Raw genomic sequence first — 19290 nt, forward strand, 5'->3', positions numbered from 1 at the left:
GATGTTCCACAGATTCACCACCCTCTGACTAAATAAATTCCTCCTCATCTCCTTCCTAAAGATCGTCCTTTAATTCTAAGGTTATGACCTCAAGTCCAAGACTGGAAACATCCTCTCCACATCCACTCTATCCAAGCCTTTCACTATTTGGTAAGTTTCAATGAGGTCTCCCCCTCGTCCTTCTAAACTCCAGCGAGCACAGGCCCAGTGCCGTCAAACTCTCATCATATGCTAACCCACTCATTCCTGGGATATTCTTGTAAACCTCCTCTGAACCCTCCCCATAGCCAGAACATCCTTCCTCAGATATGGTGCCCAAAATTGCTCACAATGCTCCAAATGCGGCCTTGACCAGCACTTTATAGAGCATCAGCATTACATCCCCGGTTTTGTATTGTAGCCCTCTTGAAATAAATGCTATTGTATAAATGCTCTTGATTAAATTCTTTCCTCTCCGTCCAGTGTCCCCATCGGCCCACCATCCTTCCATTATTTGGTTCCACTCATTGTTTCTTAGATTCCATTATCTGTTGCCTTTTTATTGTCTTCACAACACCTCCCTCCAGTTTCTATCGCTTTCTCCTTCACTTTCCCCTCTGCCAATCGTCTCCTCCTCACCTGGATGAACCTATCACTTGAATCTTCCCCCATCCTTTCCTGTCACCTCTCTCCACTGGGTATCTCCCCTCTATCTTTTAGTCCAGATACAGGGTCTCAACCCAAAACATTGCCTGTCAATTTCCCTGCACCGATGCAGCTTAGCTCCAGACATCAGCATCCGCACTCTCTTGAGTCTCCTTAAGGACAGGCTAAAGACCCGTGTCAGGCCGGTTGACAAATAGGACTTAATCTTTAAATTAAAAACCTCTGATCTTTGACCAATATTTTTCTTTCGCTTTGGATGGAACATAAAATCCAGCATAAACTAGTTCAGCTAAATGGTCTTTTTCAGTGGTTTAAACGCTGCATAAAACCATTTGCTAATGCCAATCCCTTGCTTTGTTCTAGCAGTTTCACACTGAAGTTATGGCACAGTTTGCCAGCTATGGAATGAAAGACTTGTGTTTATATAATGCGTTTATAACTTCAGGGTGCCCTGGTGTTTTACAGCCAATTAAGTTGTTTTTGAACTGTAGCTATTATTGTCTCGCAGGAAGCACAGTAGTTACTTTGTACACAACAAAATTTGTGGCTGGCAATGAGATTATAACAGATTATCCATTTTAGATGTTTAAGAAAGAACTGCAGATGCAGGAAAAATCGAAGGTAGACAAAAATGCTGGAGAAACTCAGCAGGTCAGACAGCATCTATGGAGCGAAGGAATAGGCGATGTTTCGGGTCGAGACCCTTCTTCAGAAGCTGGTGATGTCACAAATGAGGTAAAACACAAGGTGCTGGAGGAACTCAGTGAATTCAGGAAATGGTTCACAGAAGAATAGGAGAAGATATTTTATATATCAAAATAATATCATCTGGAATGCATTACTGAATGGCCAGTAACAAGACAATTATAATTTTATTTGTTCATTTTAAAAGAGAATTAGGTGTACGTCACTGTTGGTCAGGTTACCAGGAGAACTCTCTTCCTCGAGTGGTACTGGGACATCAATGTTGTAAGTGCTCTGACATTGAAGTGCCAATCTGGTGCACTGCATTCAGAGCTCCCAGAAAGGTCTCATCTCCAATGGAGAAACCAAATGCAGATTGGGCGACCACTTTGGGGAATGCCTGCGTCCATCTGCAGTGGTGACCACCTGTTTTCTGTTGCTTCCACTTTAAAAATCCATCTCACTCCTATTCGGATCTCTCTGTCTTTGGCTGCCTATAATGTTACACTGAGGCCCAAAGCAAGATTGAACAACAGCACATCATCTTCTGTCAAGGCACATTGCAGCTTTCAAACAAAATTCATACTGAAGAAGGGTCTCGACCCGAAACATTACCTATTCCTTTGCTCCAGAGATGCTGTTTGACCCGCTGAGTTACCCCAGTTTATTGTGTCTCTCTTCTGGAGAGATAAAGAATCCGGACTTCCATTCTTTTGTGTTTAAAAGAGGGAGAGGTGAACTAATTGGTATGTATGTATTTAAAATAAATCTTACATGGCTTGACAAATGCTTGTGTGATATTTTCCAGAATTAAAAAAAAAAAAGCAGAGGTTCTTTTCAAAGATGCCAATCAGATAATTTCTTCCCAAACTCAATGTTTCAAAGCATTTATCTCATTTATTTAAATAACTTTCAATTTAAATTTATTAAAAGCCATGGAGATTTTTTTAAGTAAATCGTAATACTGGCTGAGATGCAAAATGAGTTTATTCTTTTCTCAAGCAAACAGCTGATAACCAACTGAACATAGGCCATGATATTCTGACGGAAGTTCACCCAAACTGCTGTTGTAACTTCACAATATGATCAGCAGGATCCCAATCCTTGACCAAAAAAAACAGCATGAAAAGAAATTTTCCCCAAAGGTTCTGCTTCAGTCACAATGGGATACCGTGTGACCCTCGAGAGAATTTCAGGGTCATGTCATTGAAACTAGCTATTAACCACTTAAACAGCTCTGGAAGATTAAATATTCCAATGTTACATTGACATACTTTTACTTTATTACTGGAATACCCACATTTTCCACAACTTTCACACTTTAGTTATTAAAGAGTAGCAATTTTTCTCCTGCAGAAATTATTTACTAATTCAACAGTATTTATCTGACCGACTATTGTCAAATTGTTCAGTAAATATTGTATGTTGTTGAATGCAAAATAGATTCTTATACAACAGGCAAGAATCTTGCACAATCTTTCCTCACTAAACGTGTCCTAAAATTCTACATTGCCTGTTCTATTAATGATCACTTTATCATGATCAGTGAAGAAAGCGAATGGCATGTTGGCCTTTATAACAAGAGGAATCGAATATAGGAGCAAAGAGGTCCCTCTGCAGTTGTACAGAGCCTTAGTGGGACCACATCTGGAGTATTGTGTGCAGTTTTGGTCCCCTAATTTGAGGAAGGACATTCTTGCTATTGAGGGAGTGCAGCGTAGGTTTACAAGGTTAATTCCCGGGATGGCGGGACTGTCATATGCTGAGAGAATGGAGCAGCTGGAATTGTACACTCTGGAGTTTAGAAGGGTGAGAGCGAATCTCGTTGAAACATATAAGATTGTTAAGGGTTTGGACACGCTAGAGGCAGGAAACATGTTCCCGATGTTGGGGGAGTCCAGAACCAGGGGCCACAGTTTAAGAATAAGGAGTAAGCCATTTAGAACGGAGTCGAGGAAAACTTTTTCTCACAGAGAGTGGTGTGGCTGTGGAATTCTCTGCAGGTTCTCTGGATGCTTTCAAGAGAGAGCTAGATAGGGCTCTTAAAAATAGCGGAGGCAGGGGATATGGGGAGAAGGCAGGAATGGGGTACTGATTGGGGATGATCAGCCATGATCACATTGAATGGCGGTGCTGGCTCGAAGGGCCAAATGGCCCTCTCCTGCACCTATTGCCTATTGTCTCTTTTAAATCATTTTTATACATTAGTTCTCGACAAGTGCAAGTAATTGTATAGTTAACATTTCAAAGGTTGTTAGCTCTGTGCTTTGTTTAAGTTGTTATGTAATAGCACCATATCTTTATTGCAATTGAGTGCTGCACTTTGAATTATAAAATGTAACTTACACGGGCATTTGAACTCGCTGTTTTAGCAATAGGGTGTGGTGGAAAGCTCTAATACAAGGGAAGAATCTCAATCCCACAACTGCAGATGCAGAAACCTAAATTCATGGATGTAGATACAACGAAGCACCTAACAGTGAATGTAACCAGGAAGTTACAAAATTGTGAAAAATACCTATTTGGTTTCTAATATTCATCTGAAAAAAATCCACTGTATTTTCCAATGTCTAACTCCACACTTGGTTGGTTCTCAAAGGCCTTCTGAAATGGACCAAGCAAGCCAATAGGAGTGGACCGTAAAAGATGGTCTGGTCTTGCCAGCAGTGTCCACACTTTCTCAACTAATAAACAAAACATTTAAATTCCCAACGGTTTTGTTAAAAAAAAACCTCCTGCAGCAACTGAGCTGGAGATTAGTGGAACAGCAAGAATATAGCATAAAAGAATGACTTGAGGAGAAAAGTATCCATTGCAGAACTTTGTTGCCATTATGATAATAGCAGTAAGGCAACCCTTCTGGGAAGTCGTCAAAATACAGGTACAGCTAATATCAAAAAGATGAAATAAAAAAAAATAAAAGTAGAAATATTGGTGGAATTGTTTGGAATTCAAGATGGATAGCATTGTAAGACTGGATAGACTTGGCTTGTACTCGCTAGAATTTAGAAGGTTGAGGGGGGATCTTATAGAAACTTACAAAATTCTTAAGGGGTTGGACAGGCTAGATGCAGGAAGATTGTTCCCGATGTTGGGGAAGTCCAGAACAAGGGGTCACAGTTTAAGGATAAGGGGTGATAAAGGATAAGATAAACTGACTTTTAGGACCGAGATGAGAAAAACATTTTTCACACAGAGAGTGGTGAATCTCTGGAATTCTCTGCCACAGAAGGTAGTTGAGGCCAGTTCATTGGCTATATTTAAGAGGGAGTGGCCCTTGTGGCTAAAGGGATCAGGGGGTATGGAGAGAAGGCAGGTACAGGATACTGAGTTGGATGATCAGCCGTGATCATATTGAATGGGGGTGCAGGCTCGAAGGACCAAATGGCCTACTCCTGCACCTATTTTCTATGTTTCTATGTAAACCGTTATATAAGAATAACTGCAACACACTGAAATCGGCTCCCATGGCATAACCATCTGCTGAATGTAGTTTGGAGAACTACTAAATTACAACAGTGACTGCTCCTCAGCAACATTTCATTAGCTGCAAAGTGCTTTGAGATAGCGAGATTGTGAAAAATGCAATATGAAAATGTTCTTTTTTTAAAAATACCTGTAAGTGGTAGATGTTGGAAAAAGTGGTCAGTAAAGCTTATGTATAGGGCTCTAGCTCTGGGATCAGGTAACAAAGTTGAACTATGCAAAATAATGGTGAGGTCACCAGCATGTTATGTAAATGCTACTCACTACATTTCAGGAAGGATGTGAAGGCCCTGAAGAGGTTATAGAAAAAACATGAGAATGATACACGGATGAGGTGTTTCAACTCCAGGATTCGACTGGAGAATCTGGGTTATTTTCTTTGCAGCAAAATAGGCGAAGAACAGATTTGTGGAGGTGTACAAGATCAGAAACAGAAATGGAACTAATCAATCAAAGCGGAAGCATTGCTTCTCACTTACCATACAGCCATATAAGGGCCTGTCCCACTTGGGCGAGATTTCAGCGGACTTCCAGCGACTGTGAAGCTCGCGGCACTCGCTGAAAAACCAGGAACTGGAACTGCGAGTGTCAGAGTGGAACACACACACACACACACACACACACACACACACACAGAGACAGAGAGACAGAGACAGAGAGACAGAGACAGAGAGACAGAGACAGAGAGACAGAGACAGACAGACAGAGACAGACAGACAGACAGACAGACAGACAGACAGACAGACAGAGCGGAGGCCAGGGAAAGCGGGGAGCGCTGTCTGAAATTCACACGGTGCAAAGCCAAGGTGATACAGGCACACACCGCGATGAACAGGAAGGTTAAGACGGCTAGCACAGTGAACGGTAAGTCCTTGAAAAGGGGGGAGAAGGAGCTGTGAAGTTTGGCGGGCATTTAACATTACCGGCTGGTTATCCTTGGTTCTGAAAACTCGTGCTTACGTTTTTTTTTCTCCCCCCAATGAGCCAATGAAAATGCCCGGTCAGCAAAGGCAATGAACTAAAACTACCTACAACTACCTACGACTACCCATAACTACATGGCGACCCCACTACAACTGCACCTATGATGACAGGATTATCGATTTTCTCCATGGCGACCTATTTTTGGTCGCCGAAAAATATTCAACATGTTGAAAATTTTGCGGCGACCATACTGAGGCCGCGACTAGTTCCCAGAATGAGAGAACTCCTTGCGACCATGAAGAGGACTCACCAGAGACCACCAGCGACCATGTGGCGACCATGTGGAGAGTCTCCTGCACTCGCCTAAAAAGTCGCCTAAGTGGGACAGGCCCTTTACCATCAAGCCAAGACCCAACCATGATTCATTCAGGAGTGTTGGTCATTATAGCAGATTGTCAATCTCAATCATTCACAACAATTGTGAACAAAAGATGTCCTAGCGCTTGTCTCTTTCATCTCTAAGTAATTTCCTCATTCCCTTAATCACTTTTTTTTGTCATGCAGCCAACTAGCTATTAATCTCGTTACACATTCCCTAACTTCACACATTTATTAATTGTTTAATTAGTGTTGAACCTTATAAATACCAATTTGGAAATCAAGATATGTTTCTTTTGTTGTTTTGCTTCCTTTCTATTTTAATTTTTCAAAGGGCAAGTGTTGCTAGTTAGACGATGCTCTCCCTTTTGAGATTTCTTGAACTTCTCACCAATTTCTTGAACAACTATTGCAGTTCTTATACAATGATTGAAACAAGGTCAAGACCCTGCTTCAGACCTTGTTTCAATCATTGTATAAGATCTGCAATAGTTCAAGAAAAGTTGGCTCATGCTCATCTTCCCATGCACCTTGGGAGATGAATAATATATACTTGCTTTGCCTGAAAAATAATTTACCAAAAGTGAATTAAAAGAACATCAATGCTGTTTGTGCAAAAGATTTCCATATTTTTTATAACATTGTTTTTGAAAGTAGTGTATCTGTGCGGTTTGGCCAAAGTTCATATAAGAGACTTTATATAAATGTTTATTTTTAATGTATACGGCTGAGTTTTCCAATAAAGTAATTTGTGAAATTAAGGACAGTAAAAATTAAGGGTAATAGAGTCATAGAGTTGAAGATATGTTAGTTTCATTGTAGTTATTACGTGATAGAGTTTAAAGAACAGATAAAACAAATTAAATTTCTCTTGTTTTTGTCATTTTAGATATTGATGAGTGAATACCCTTTGGCTCAGCATGGATTGGTCCACATCATCATGGATTTCATCCCACTCTCACCTTTAACAATTGCCTGCTCATCAATGACAACCATCACACAGCTGTCTTTCCTCTGTAGAGGACAAGTCTTTGTGATTTGAAACGCGTGTTCATCAGACACATCAAAATATTGTGGTATCTTGTTCTTGTGGTTTCTGTCACAAAACGTCAAAGTTTTCCTGTTGCCCAGTCATGGGAGGATGTTTCTCAAAGCCAAAACCAGGTGATTATTATTTTTTTCAAATACTGCCCTAATTGCCTCTCGGGTTTCAGTTTGTTTTCCAGAATTCCGTGTGAAGTAGGTCAACGTGCTGGGTAAGAGCAGAGTGGTGAGGAATGTTAAATCTCTTTCATTGCTGTTTGCAGCACATGAGCCTGCCTTTGAAAATCTTTTTATCCCTGAGTGCACCAAATTTCCACAACAGCTTTCAACACTGACGTTGGTAATCCTATTTAACAAAAAAAACATTTCTGTCACCATTGGAGAGGGTTTCTAATCCCCCCCCCACCACCACAATCTCCCCATAGTTTTAAATGTAAAGTAAGCCATTGCTTTTAATCAAATCATTTATTGAGTCAGTCATTGCATTAGTAATAGCTTTTAGTATCATTAAAATTGACAGAATAATTACATTCTAACTTATTTCTGTTTAACATTTGCAACTATTTTGTTTGGGCAGAAAACAGTTTGCTTAATAGTCAGGTAGTGTTGCTAATTAAAAAATCCAAAAAAAGCAGTTTAAAATCAATCAAGACATAAGTGTAGAAATTATTGTTGCCCATGACTGAATGATTACTGAGCATGATCATGTAACATTATTTGGTACTAAACCATTAAAAGAAAATATATCAGTGCATGTGACAGAAATGAAAATATAGAAATGTTTTGCAAGTAAATAACGTCTTAATCCATTAATGTCAGTAATTGCATTTGCTAGGTTATAGATGCAGTACATTGTGATGCTTGGGTTAAATTGTTGAGCAATGAATGTTGCAATGAAGTTGGTTTAACATGAATAGAACTAATGTGGCCAACTCTCCCATGCCAAGTGGATATATGCATCAATTGAATCAAGTGACCCAAAAATGTCCAAACCATCTGTTAGCTGATACCTGCTGAGGCAAGTATTGGACTTGGTCCTAGTACCCAACTGCTGGGAAACTGGCTGCTAGCTGATCTGAGTGCTACAGTGAAGAATTGTCATTTGGGGCTTGCTTCCATATTAACTTTCTGAATTTGATACTATATTTCAGAGAAAGGAACAAAGGTGCTTGAGTAACTCAGTGGGTCAATGCAAGCATCTCTGGAGAAGATGGATAGGTGATGATTCAGGTTGTGACTGTTCTTCAGTCTAGAGAGTCTGAACACGTAGTGCCTTTTTTAGTAAACCAGTGCCTGCAGTTCCTTGTACCTATTATATTTCAGAGGTTCTGCCTGATTTTCAGCAAGATGCTAGGAAAGCTCCTCTGTAGAATTCCGGGGCCATTGTGTATCAAAGTGAATTGCTGCATTTCCAGTGAACGCATTGGTCTATGCCATGATGGAGTGAATCCAATATAGAAAATCCTAACAGCATTATGTTGTCTGCCTCACGCATGCATAGTGACCCATGTATTAATACCTACTCAGTCTTGCTAACTGAAAACTTCCTGCTTTGAGTCTGAAACTAAGCCGATTTGACTGTCTCTAAGACAGACAAATGAGCAGAGATTTGACCACTAATTATGTTGCCTCAGCAGTTAAGTGGGCGGGCTGAAATGGAGCTACTTTTCTATTATGTTAACGGATTTTAAACTAGGTGCAAAGGGAATAAGAGCTGTTTGATAAAGACGAAGATGCTACTTGATGCCTTTTTTTTAATAATGAAGACCAGGCAAAGTAAGATTTTGAGTAATAGAATCTTACATCTAGAAACAAGCACTTCAGCCCACCATGGCAGCAGCTATCAGCATCCCCACTGTACTAATCCTATTTGCCCTCATAATTCCAAAACCTTCAATGCCGCGGTAATTCAAGTACTTGCCTTGATACTTCTTAAATATTGTGAGAGTATCTGCATCTACAACTTCCTCAAACAATACATTCCAGATTCCGGCCACTATTTGTGTGCCCAGTGTTTGATACTGCTGTAACATGATATACCAGCTCTAATGCCAAGGCTGATAAAGGCTAATGTCCCATATATCGTCTTCACCACCCCCTCCATCTCTGCTGCCACTTTTAGGGGTTTGTATTCGAAGATTCCTCTGTTCATGAACACTCCCTAAGGTCCTACCATTTGCTATGTATGTCCAACCCCTGTTTACCTTCCCAAAATGCATCAACTCACGCCTGTTAGTATTAAATGCCATTGCTTCACCCAAGTATTGAGCTGAACAATATCATATTTCTCCTGAGACAACCCTCTGTGTCCATGACATCGCCCTTCTTTGTGACATGTGCAAACTTAGTAACTATATCTTACTGTTGCAGTGGTGGGTTGTACCAAAATCATCTGGGTTTGCAGAAAATAAACCAACTTTACAGCATTAATATAGCCACTAAATAAAGTCCATTACCAGCCAAAAAACATCCTAATTCCATTAATGTTCCTTTCCAACAGGTTATGCTGAAAATGTTATTAAATTTAATAATGACAGGTATTAAAAATAAGCAAGCATTGGAATTTGAAAAAGCTGATCAAATGTGGCTCACAGCCAGAAGTTCATGACAAACACATTGAGTGATATGGATGGCTTTTCACTGGCTCCCTAATCTTGTGATATATTCACTGGATGTTTTCAAGGGAGAGTTAGATTTACCTCTTAGGGCTAAAGGAATCAAGGGATTTCAGGAAAAAGCAGGAACGGGGTACAGATTTTAGATGATCAGCCATGAACATATTGAACGGCGGTGCTGGTTCGAAGGGCCGAAGGGCCTACTCCTGCACCTATTTCCCTATGTTTTCTGTGTTTCTATGATTCAGTGAAGTGTGGACTGATTGTTCTGAGTACCCTGACTAATATTTATTTCTCAACCAATTTCTTAAACTAAATTATGTGGGCATAATATAATTGCTATTTGTGAAACCTTGCTGTTTGCAAATTGTCTGCCACATTGCCTACATTGCAGAGTGACCATACTTCAAAAGGACTTCATGGGGATAAACCTCTGACATTTTAGGTTGAGAAGTGCTGTATTAAATGCAAATCTGCCTTTTTACTGGGGAATGGGTACATTTTCATTGTCAGAGGCTGTCTCTATTCTACTTCATCGATTAACCTGACCTGCAGTGTTGTGACATTTTCAGTTGCCAGCCAGGTCAACCTTGGAGGTTCTCTAAGGGAATCTGACAAGTTACATGAAGCTGTTGATGATGCAGCACTCTGGCTCAATGTAATGAAATATATGCAGATGTATCACAAATGTATTTCCTCTTGAAACCTTAAAGGGCCTGTCCCAAGGCGATTTTTTTTTTTTTGCGACTGCCGGCATCATTGACTGACGTATCAGGGCATAGAAAAATTGGCGGCATGATGCGGCATGACACGTCGTGACGCGGCGTGATGACGTATGACGCGCTGTGTTTTTTCCAAGTGACACAACATTTTTTCTGTCACCGCTGGATTTTGAAATGTTCAAAATCTTTTGACGACACTGATATGACGCCGGCAGTCGCCGAAACAATTGCCAAGTTGGACAGGCCCTTTACACCTGATGAAGTATGACCTTCATTTCATTAACAACTTATATTGATTATCGGAACTTGAACATAGATAAACATAGGAAACACTTCAGATGAGTGTAATTTGGCAAATGGACATCAAGCAGAGAAGTAATATTAGAAGTATCCAGGATCTGGTCAAAAACATGTGTTTTAAGGATCTCTCTCCTCAAAGGAGAAGCAGAGATGTTTAGAGTGGGAATTCAAGATGGCTGAAGGCATGGCTACCATTCATGGAGCAAAATAGGAAGCAATGCTCAAAAGCTGGAAGAATGGAGAGGTCAGGGGATGGATTAGAGAGCTGAAAGAGTTACTGGGACAAGAGTAAAGCTCTGATGGGTTTTAAAACAAAGATGAAACCTTTAAATTGAAGTTTTGAGATGCAGTGAGATTGGTGCCACTAGTCTATCAGGATGTTTTTCGATACGGTGAGGTTGGTGGTATTAGGTGCAGGATGGTACACAAAATGATGCAAACATCATAATTCAGAATTAGTTGAAGTTTGGAAGAGAATGTTAGACCATCTAGAATGGCACTCGAATAGTCAAGCCTGCGGGTGAAAAGTAGAGTTTCAACAACATAAAGGCTGTGGTAAAGATAGGGAGGGTGATGTTACAAATATGGTTGGATTGGCACGAGTGGAACTAATTGAGAGAAATGTCACTATGATGGACATTGGAAGAAAATGATTAATTAACAATCAATTAATACCCTAGATGCAGAAGCTGTTTGGGACAGAGTTCTAAATTATCACTGCCCTTTATTCAAAAAATATTATTGGTACACATCCTTTCAATGTCTTGGCTTTAACATTAAGGCTTTCACCCTTTGCTCAAGATACCCAACCAGAGGAAATAGTTGCTTTCCATCTACACAATAGAATCCTTCAACGTCTTAATACTTCAAGTAGATCGGTCTTCGTCTTCGAAGTTCCCAAAACTCTGCCAATTCTCATAAATAACCAGGACAAATCTGGGAAGTTCTGTGCTGCTCAATCTACTGTTTTTTAGTACCTTGAGAATGTCTAAAGTTTATCCATCCCAATGTTGCTCTTATTTCTCGAGAACTGATGCAGTCACTGGATTGTGACAAGAATCTGGTCAGTTACCTCCCATTTGGCTCAAATTTGTGACAGTTTATGGAAAAGTAAGTTGAACAAAGACAAGTCACTCACGTACAAAATGTTAAAATTATTATCTGCCCCATACATCGTACACACTCTTCTTTTGAATGGCGTGGCTTTAAATCCGAGTTAACTGATGTAATGGAATTGTAGACCAACACCACAAAATGATCGAAGGCCCTTCAAACCCTGTGACTGTTCTCCCATTAAATTTCCTAATTAAAATTTTGCACAGTAGGTGAAAACCTGAACAGGAGATTACGGCAACGGCATTTCTGATGGTCAGCAGATTTACTGGTCTGAGGCACAGCAGGTTCCTGCCTGCACCAGATTTCGAGCTGAGCAACATAGCTTTCATAATGTTAAACATCGCTATCATAACCTCGTAACTTCTATCCTAACATAATTACATGCTGCGTTTGTATTTCCACAGTGCAGTCAGTATTCTTATGAATTTATGTTGAAGCCACTCCAATGCCCCCACAACATATTTAATCCCATAGTTGATAAATCTGCTTCACATAGAATTATTTTTTCATCTCGACTTTTATGCTCTCTGCGTCTTTCCTCCAATCTATTATTCTATGTTGTTTTATTGCCTCATTTAATTGATAGATGCATTTTATATCTTATAAACCATATCCATCTCAATTCCTTTCAATGCACATTTCTTATTCTTATCACCTCCCAAATTATACAAGCTGGCAAGTACTGACATTGAATTCCAGTGCCCAGGATCATTATTTTATATGCATCGCCCTTGTGTTCTCTTTGCAAGCTACTAATTATTATGTTTAAGAAAGAACTGCAGATGCTGGAAAAATCGAAGGTAGACAAAAATGCTGGAGAAACTCAGCGGGTGAGGCAGCATCTATGGAGCGAAGGAAACTGTGGCGTTTCGGGTCGAGACCCTTCTTCAGACTCATTACTATGTGAATATTTATCTCATTCTACAATTGGATTTCCATTTTTTCCTTTTCTAAGACTGGAGTTTTATTTTTAGATATTCATGGGATGTGAATGTTGCTGGCTGTCATTGCCCATGCAGTTGTACAGGGCTTTGGTGAGACTACACCTGGATGCTATTGAGGGAGTGCAGCATAGGTTCACCAGGTTAATTCCTGGGATGGCGGGACTGACATATGATGAAAGAATGGATCGACTGGGCCTATATTCATTGGAATTTAGAAGGATGAGAGGTGATCTTATAGAAACATATAAAACACTTAAGGGATTGGACAGGCTAGATGCAGGAAAAATGTTCCCAATGTCCAGAACCAGGGGGTCGCAGTTTAAGAATAAGGGGTAGGCCATTTAGAACTGAGATGATGAAAAGCTTTTTCACCCAGAGAGTTGTGAATCTGTGGAATTCTCTGCCACAGAAGGCAGTGGAGGCCAATTCACTGGATCTTTTCAAGAGAGAGTTAGATATAGCTCTTAGAGCTAATGGAATCAAGGGATATGGCGAGAAAGCAGGAACGGGGTACTGATTTTGTGTGCAGCTATGATCATATTGAATGGCGGTGCTGGCTCGAAGGGCCAAATGGCATAATCCTGCATGTATTTTCTATGTTTCTATGCTTAATTCTCTCCTGAACTGACTAGCCATTTCTGAAGGCAGTGTACAGTCAATCATATTGGTCCATGTGTTGGCACAAAGAGCCCAGTCCAGATAAGAATAACAGATTCCTTTCTCTAAAGACATTATTGATGGGTTTTCAAACAATCCTATATTTTCACAGTTATTACTTTTATCATCCTTTCATCAAATAATTTCATGAATTTAAGTTCCCCAGAGACCATGGTGGGATTGAAATACATGATTCTCAATATCAGTCTGGTTCTTTGTATGCCAGTCATGGGACCTGAACACGTTTATGATAGAATTCTGAAATTGACAATTTGCAATCAAAGCTCAGGGCAGTCAGGCAACTTTTCAATGTGAAATGCTGGAAGTGCACTGCAAGGCAGATAGCGGACAGAAGAGAGGGGCGATTTGGTTGCGACACAAAATGACATTTGACAGCCAAACTTGGCCATTGCCTATTGAAAGCCACCTAAATAACTTTTTTTTCAATAAGGGCTTCAAGACGTTCTTGAGTTTGCAAAGTTACTTTGTTTTGAAACTAAATGTTGGAGGATAAAAGAACTTGAATGAGTCATCTCCGGTCTTATGGTTTGCCTCTCCACTTAGATTAACCCTAAAGTGAACTTTCATTCCATTCATTCATCTTGGCACCATATTTCTTTATACAGTTACCTTACTGAAGTCTTATTGATATCATTTTTCAAAGCTTTAATTAATTTAGCATCCTTAGCCTTCAGTGGAATAAAATACCATTTATTTAAACATTCTTTGTCATAAGTTTCATCCTGATTTCATTCCTGGTGGACCTAACCACTTTCAAGATTATCTCCAAGAGTTCATCTATATATATCCTGCTGAATCGACATAACATTTTAGTCAGATCATCCTGCATCTTTTATATTCAATGTATACCAGCTAAGTTTCTGCAACCACTCTCGTAAACTCTGGCATCGTTCTAGTGAAACTACGCAGACAGGTCTGGGGCAGGTTCATTGGGCCTAAAGCTGAATGCAATACCGCCAATTAAATCTGATGAAAATCTTGTATAACTGAAGCATAACATCTTTCCTTTTGTACTCCATTTCCTTTGTCATTTTAATGACGCAACAACAGATTTTGATGTCACTAACCATAATATACTGTAACAATATAATAATATAACAAACGCAGTGGGTGGCAAAATGGCCTCACATCACCAGAGACCAGCGTTCAAACCTATTCTTGGTTGTTGCTTGTGTGAAGTTTGCATGTTTTCTATATGAAGGTGGAGGGGCAGTGTTTATATGGATGTGGGAAGAATAAAAATATAGGTTTAATATGAACATTTTTGTAAATGAACAGCGGGCCAAAGGGCTTATTTTTGTGCTGTATTTCTTAATGACTCCAAACAGATCTCAACTGTTTACGATTGAACCTTTTAAAGACTTTGTAAACTTTTAGCAGATGTCCTGTAATAATGATTTCGGAACTAAGGCGATTTAGCCACATGAGAGTATTCTCCAGCTGCATAAGGCCGATGAATACGTGTTCGGCACGGACTAGAAGGGTCGAGATGGCCTGTTTCCGTGCTGTAATTGTTATATGGTTATATGGTTATATATGTTCCAGGATGCCAATTAATCTCAGAGGAAATGCAAAATAGTTCAATCTACCTAGCATTTACTTACCATATTGCCTCAGAAATTAATGCTTTCTTATGATTATTGTCTTTGTTTATGAGTCGTAGTTAGTTTAACATAAGTGCTTGGTGGTACTTTGATTTGCCTTGTCTTTCTTCAAAATAAACATGGATGAAAAGGTCACCATAAATTTCATTTCATGAACACACTTAGTTATTGTTGAAATATTACCAAAATATTTTCAGGAACCAGTGTGCCCGAACAAGTTATTTCAGCCATGTGACTGTTGTTAACTTTTCACGCTATAACTGTTTTAGTAATCAATAGTGCACTTCCTTCTAGTTCAAACAATGCTTTGTGCTTGCTATCTATCCTTCAGTTGACGTCAAGGTTGAAGTGATGGTCCCTGACAAGGAGAAGGAGAAAGAGAGCTTTTCGCCCAATGGCAAAGTCAGCCCCATGCCGACGTGCAAGGCCAACGGGAGCACGAAGCACATGGAGGAGCGGCCCGTCACTGTTGACCTCTATCAAAACCCAAAGGACATGGTGGAGGTGGCAGTGTGTCATGTGAATGAGCTCCAGAATGGACAGTAAGTTTCACTGCATGAGCAGACACTGATATAGTAACAGGGAAACAGAAAAAAGAAAATCAATCAAAATAGTTAGATTGCAGTTGTTCTTCCTTTTAAACTGTTGTTATTGAGACACTCGTACAGGACAATAGACAATAGGTGCAGGAGTAGGCCATTCAGCCCCTCGAGCCAGCACCGCCATTCAATGTGATCATGGCTGCTCATACACAATCAGTACCCCGTTCCTGCCTTCTCCCTATATCCACTGACTCCGCTATCTTTAAGAGCTCTGTCTAGCTCTCTCTTGAAAGCATCCAGAGAACTGGCCACCACCGCCCTCTGAGGCAGCGAATTCCACAGACTCACAACTCTCTGTGTGAAAATATTTTTCCTCTTCTCCGTTCTAAATGGCTTACCCCTTATTCTTAAACTGTGGCCCCTGGTTCTGGACTCCCCCAACATCGGGAACATGTTTCCTGCATCTAGCGTGTCCAAACCCTTAATAATCTTACATGTTTCAATAGGATTCCCTCTCATCCTTCCAAATTCCAGAGTGTACAAGCCCAGCCGCTCCATTCTATCAACATTTGACAGTCCCGCCATCATGGGTGAAGGGGTCCTGTTCAGTCTTGGTTATTGATTACAACAATACTCCTTGCCTATACTCCTTCATGGAGCAGAGAGGAGCAGTGAGATCTCCATTATTACTGACATGATGGAGAAGATGATCAGATTGCCCGATGTTAGACGATCTTGGGTGGTGACCTCATACAGAATTTCTGGGATAAGTCTATTGACAGCCAAATTATCACTGGGATAAGGAGGTTTTTGGTATTTATGTAAAACCTACAAAAGTAAATCTACGTAAATGTGTGGTTTACCCGTGTTAGTAGAATAGGCATAACCAGAATAAGGGAAATGGATGAAAAACTGATTATGGTAATTCCCCCTCGTTACCCGAACCCAGTTAATGGAGTAAAATTGGATTGTGTGGCTGAGGTTGGAATTATTAAATTGGTAATCAGCAAAATGACATGCATGTGACACCAGCAGGAATATTAGAGTACTGCACCACTTCCAATTTTTTCAAAGTCGAATAACCATCTTAATAGTCATGGATACAACAAACAAGTTTACCCAGGATTGAAATTAGTTTAAGGTACACTAAAAAGCTGGAGAAACTCAGCGGGTGCAGCAGCATCTATGGAGCGAAGGAAATAGGCAACGTTTCCGGCACGAAACCGTTCTTCAGAAATTAGTTAAGTAGACCTGGATAGTCTCTGGTTTTAAGCTGAGTTGGTTGATTTCTTCTGCACAAAAGTGGGAAGGGTTGAACTGGGGTGCACAGTTGAGAGGATATAAGATGCCAGAATTGCAAGGGTACAGAGATTTTAGAGTGTTATGGGACGAGAGGAAGTAATAGAATTGATAAGAAGTGAATGATGTGCTTTTGACCCACAGGATGCGGGAGGTGGACGTGGCCTGTGGCAAAGCCTTGTTGATCAAAGAGAGGGGAGAATATTGTGCAATAGGACACAAGTGTCCCCATTACGGGGCTCCCCTGGTGAAAGGTCAGTAGCTTGTCGCAAGGGCAATCTTTGGTGTTGCAACATAGATACTGAGAACACTCATCCAACAAATTGTTGAACAGCGAAGAATTATGACTCTGATTGAACATGTTATTTCAATTCTCAGGTGTTTTAACCAATGGGAGAGTTCGGTGCCCGTGGCACGGGGCTTGTTTTAATGTTGCAACTGGTGACATTGAAGATTTTCCTGGATTAGACAGTTTACCAAAATTTCAGGTAAAGCTTCATTATTCTGCACCAAAACCACCTCATCTAATGCACTCCACCACTCTCTGGAGTGTCAGCTGTGGAACAATTGTTAGTGGTCTCTCCTCTAAATTGAGTATTTTAATCCCATCCCAGACACTTGGGGGCAATATCCAGGGGATTGCAGTATTAGTGGGGTGTCATCTTTCCAAAGATGCTTTGAAGTCCCTAATCACGCTTTGGGGCACAAATGGTAGGGCTCTGGCAGAGATTTTTCGCAGATTAGGTGAGTCTAAAAATTGGGGGCATATGTTTAACATGAGAGGGGAAAGATTTAAAGAGGACCCAAGGACAAAATTATTTTTTCATACAGATCGCATTGGGTATATAGAACAACCTCCAGAGGAGATGGAAGAGGCAGGGAAACAACAACGTTTAAAAAAAACATTTGGACACATATATGCATAGGAAAGATTTAGAGGGATATGGGCCAAACGCAGGCAAATAGGATTAGTTTAGGTGTGCAGCATGGTTGCGTGGACAAATTTAGCCGAAGTGCCAGTTTCAGTTCTATATATAACTATAAATCTCTGGAATTACTTGACACAATTTCAAAGAAGAGCCGGGAGTGCTCTCTGGAGGCCAAGCTGATATTTACAAGTCAGAAAATGACATAAGTACTGCTGCAAAAAGCTCTCCCCAATTTGATTCAGCATTCCCCACCTCCATTTATCTACTGACTGAAATTTAAATCAGGTTCCCAGATACACAGTAGTCGGTGGATTGAAAATGTCATGGGCAGGATTACATACACTGTGTGTGTCTCATGCGTGCCTCACGCATGGCACCCCACTGCTGCAATTAGTTTGTGCAACTGAGGTGGTCTCACTGTCCTGACACCATTTCTGGCTTAAGCCCTCCCTTCACCACCTCCAGTTTAAATTCCGTTTGGAACATTTTGGAGGACCAAGAAACCAAGAACCAAAGTACTCATCAGCATTCAGCAACAGATGAAAAACATACAATTGATAAAATATTAAAAGATTATAAAATCACATATTAATGAAAGGGATTAATTTTAATATAGATAAAATGCCAACGCACTTGCTTGTGTTTCCCTGTTAGGTGACGATTAGTGACCCATTTAAATGAATGGAGCTGTGCCTTCCATGACTAGCATAAAGCCAAGGGTTCAAATTTATCTGGTGCCTCAATCAATATACTGTTGAACCTCCACTTAGTGCTGAACCTTCTTCCATCTTCATCTCATTCTCTCAGCATATCCTTTCTTCTACTTCATGTATTAAACTGCCTTCTCCGTAAACAAATTGGACCAGGCTATGATGTCACAGTGCCTTTGGGACATCGGTACCTCGGCGACCTCAGCATTAATCGACATATCTCAGTTATGGATAGTATAGTAGTATAGTATATCTTTATTGTCATTTTCCTGAGTACTCACATACCCAGAGGAAACAAAAAAACGTTGCTCAACCAGTGTCCATTCAGTGTGCAGTAAAAAATAAATAGAAATAAAAATACATATATCATGAACAAATTAAACACTCTACTCTCTACTAAACATCAACAGGCGTTCCGATCGGCAAGGCACGACAGTGGCTCTGCTGCAGTGTGTCCAGGTTGGTGCGCGATACTTTGGCAGGGGGCAAAGTCCGTTTATCAGTATTATAGCCTGCGGGAAGAAGCTGAGGAGCATCCTGCTGGTTTTGCAGCTAATGCTCCTGTACCTCTTCCCAGATGGCAGGATGGATAATATGTGATGCAATGGGTGGTAGGGGTCTTTGATGATGGAGATGGCTCTGCTGATACATCTCTTCCTGTATATGACCA

The 19290-nt window shown here is 40.4% G+C and overlaps 1 protein-coding gene across 4 annotated transcripts in view; it reads left to right on the forward strand.

The window, feature by feature from the left end:
* The window catches only part of aifm3 (apoptosis inducing factor mitochondria associated 3), a 62769-nt gene that overhangs the window by 11761 nt on the left and 31718 nt on the right, over window positions 1–19290 (forward strand). For all 4 annotated transcript variants that reach the window (XM_033043596.1, XM_033043598.1, XM_033043599.1 and 1 more), the window contains exons 2-5: window positions 7007–7281; window positions 15472–15682; window positions 17126–17235; window positions 17360–17469. In XM_033043596.1, coding sequence (XP_032899487.1) covers window positions 7251–7281; window positions 15472–15682; window positions 17126–17235; window positions 17360–17469 — 462 coding nt within the window. In that variant the 5' untranslated portion in view covers window positions 7007–7250. The remainder of the gene's footprint in view (window positions 1–7006; window positions 7282–15471; window positions 15683–17125; window positions 17236–17359; window positions 17470–19290) is intronic.

Source organism: Amblyraja radiata, chromosome 25 (genome assembly GCF_010909765.2).
Source record: "Amblyraja radiata isolate CabotCenter1 chromosome 25, sAmbRad1.1.pri, whole genome shotgun sequence".
NCBI classification, from domain to species: Eukaryota; Metazoa; Chordata; class Chondrichthyes; order Rajiformes; family Rajidae; genus Amblyraja; species Amblyraja radiata.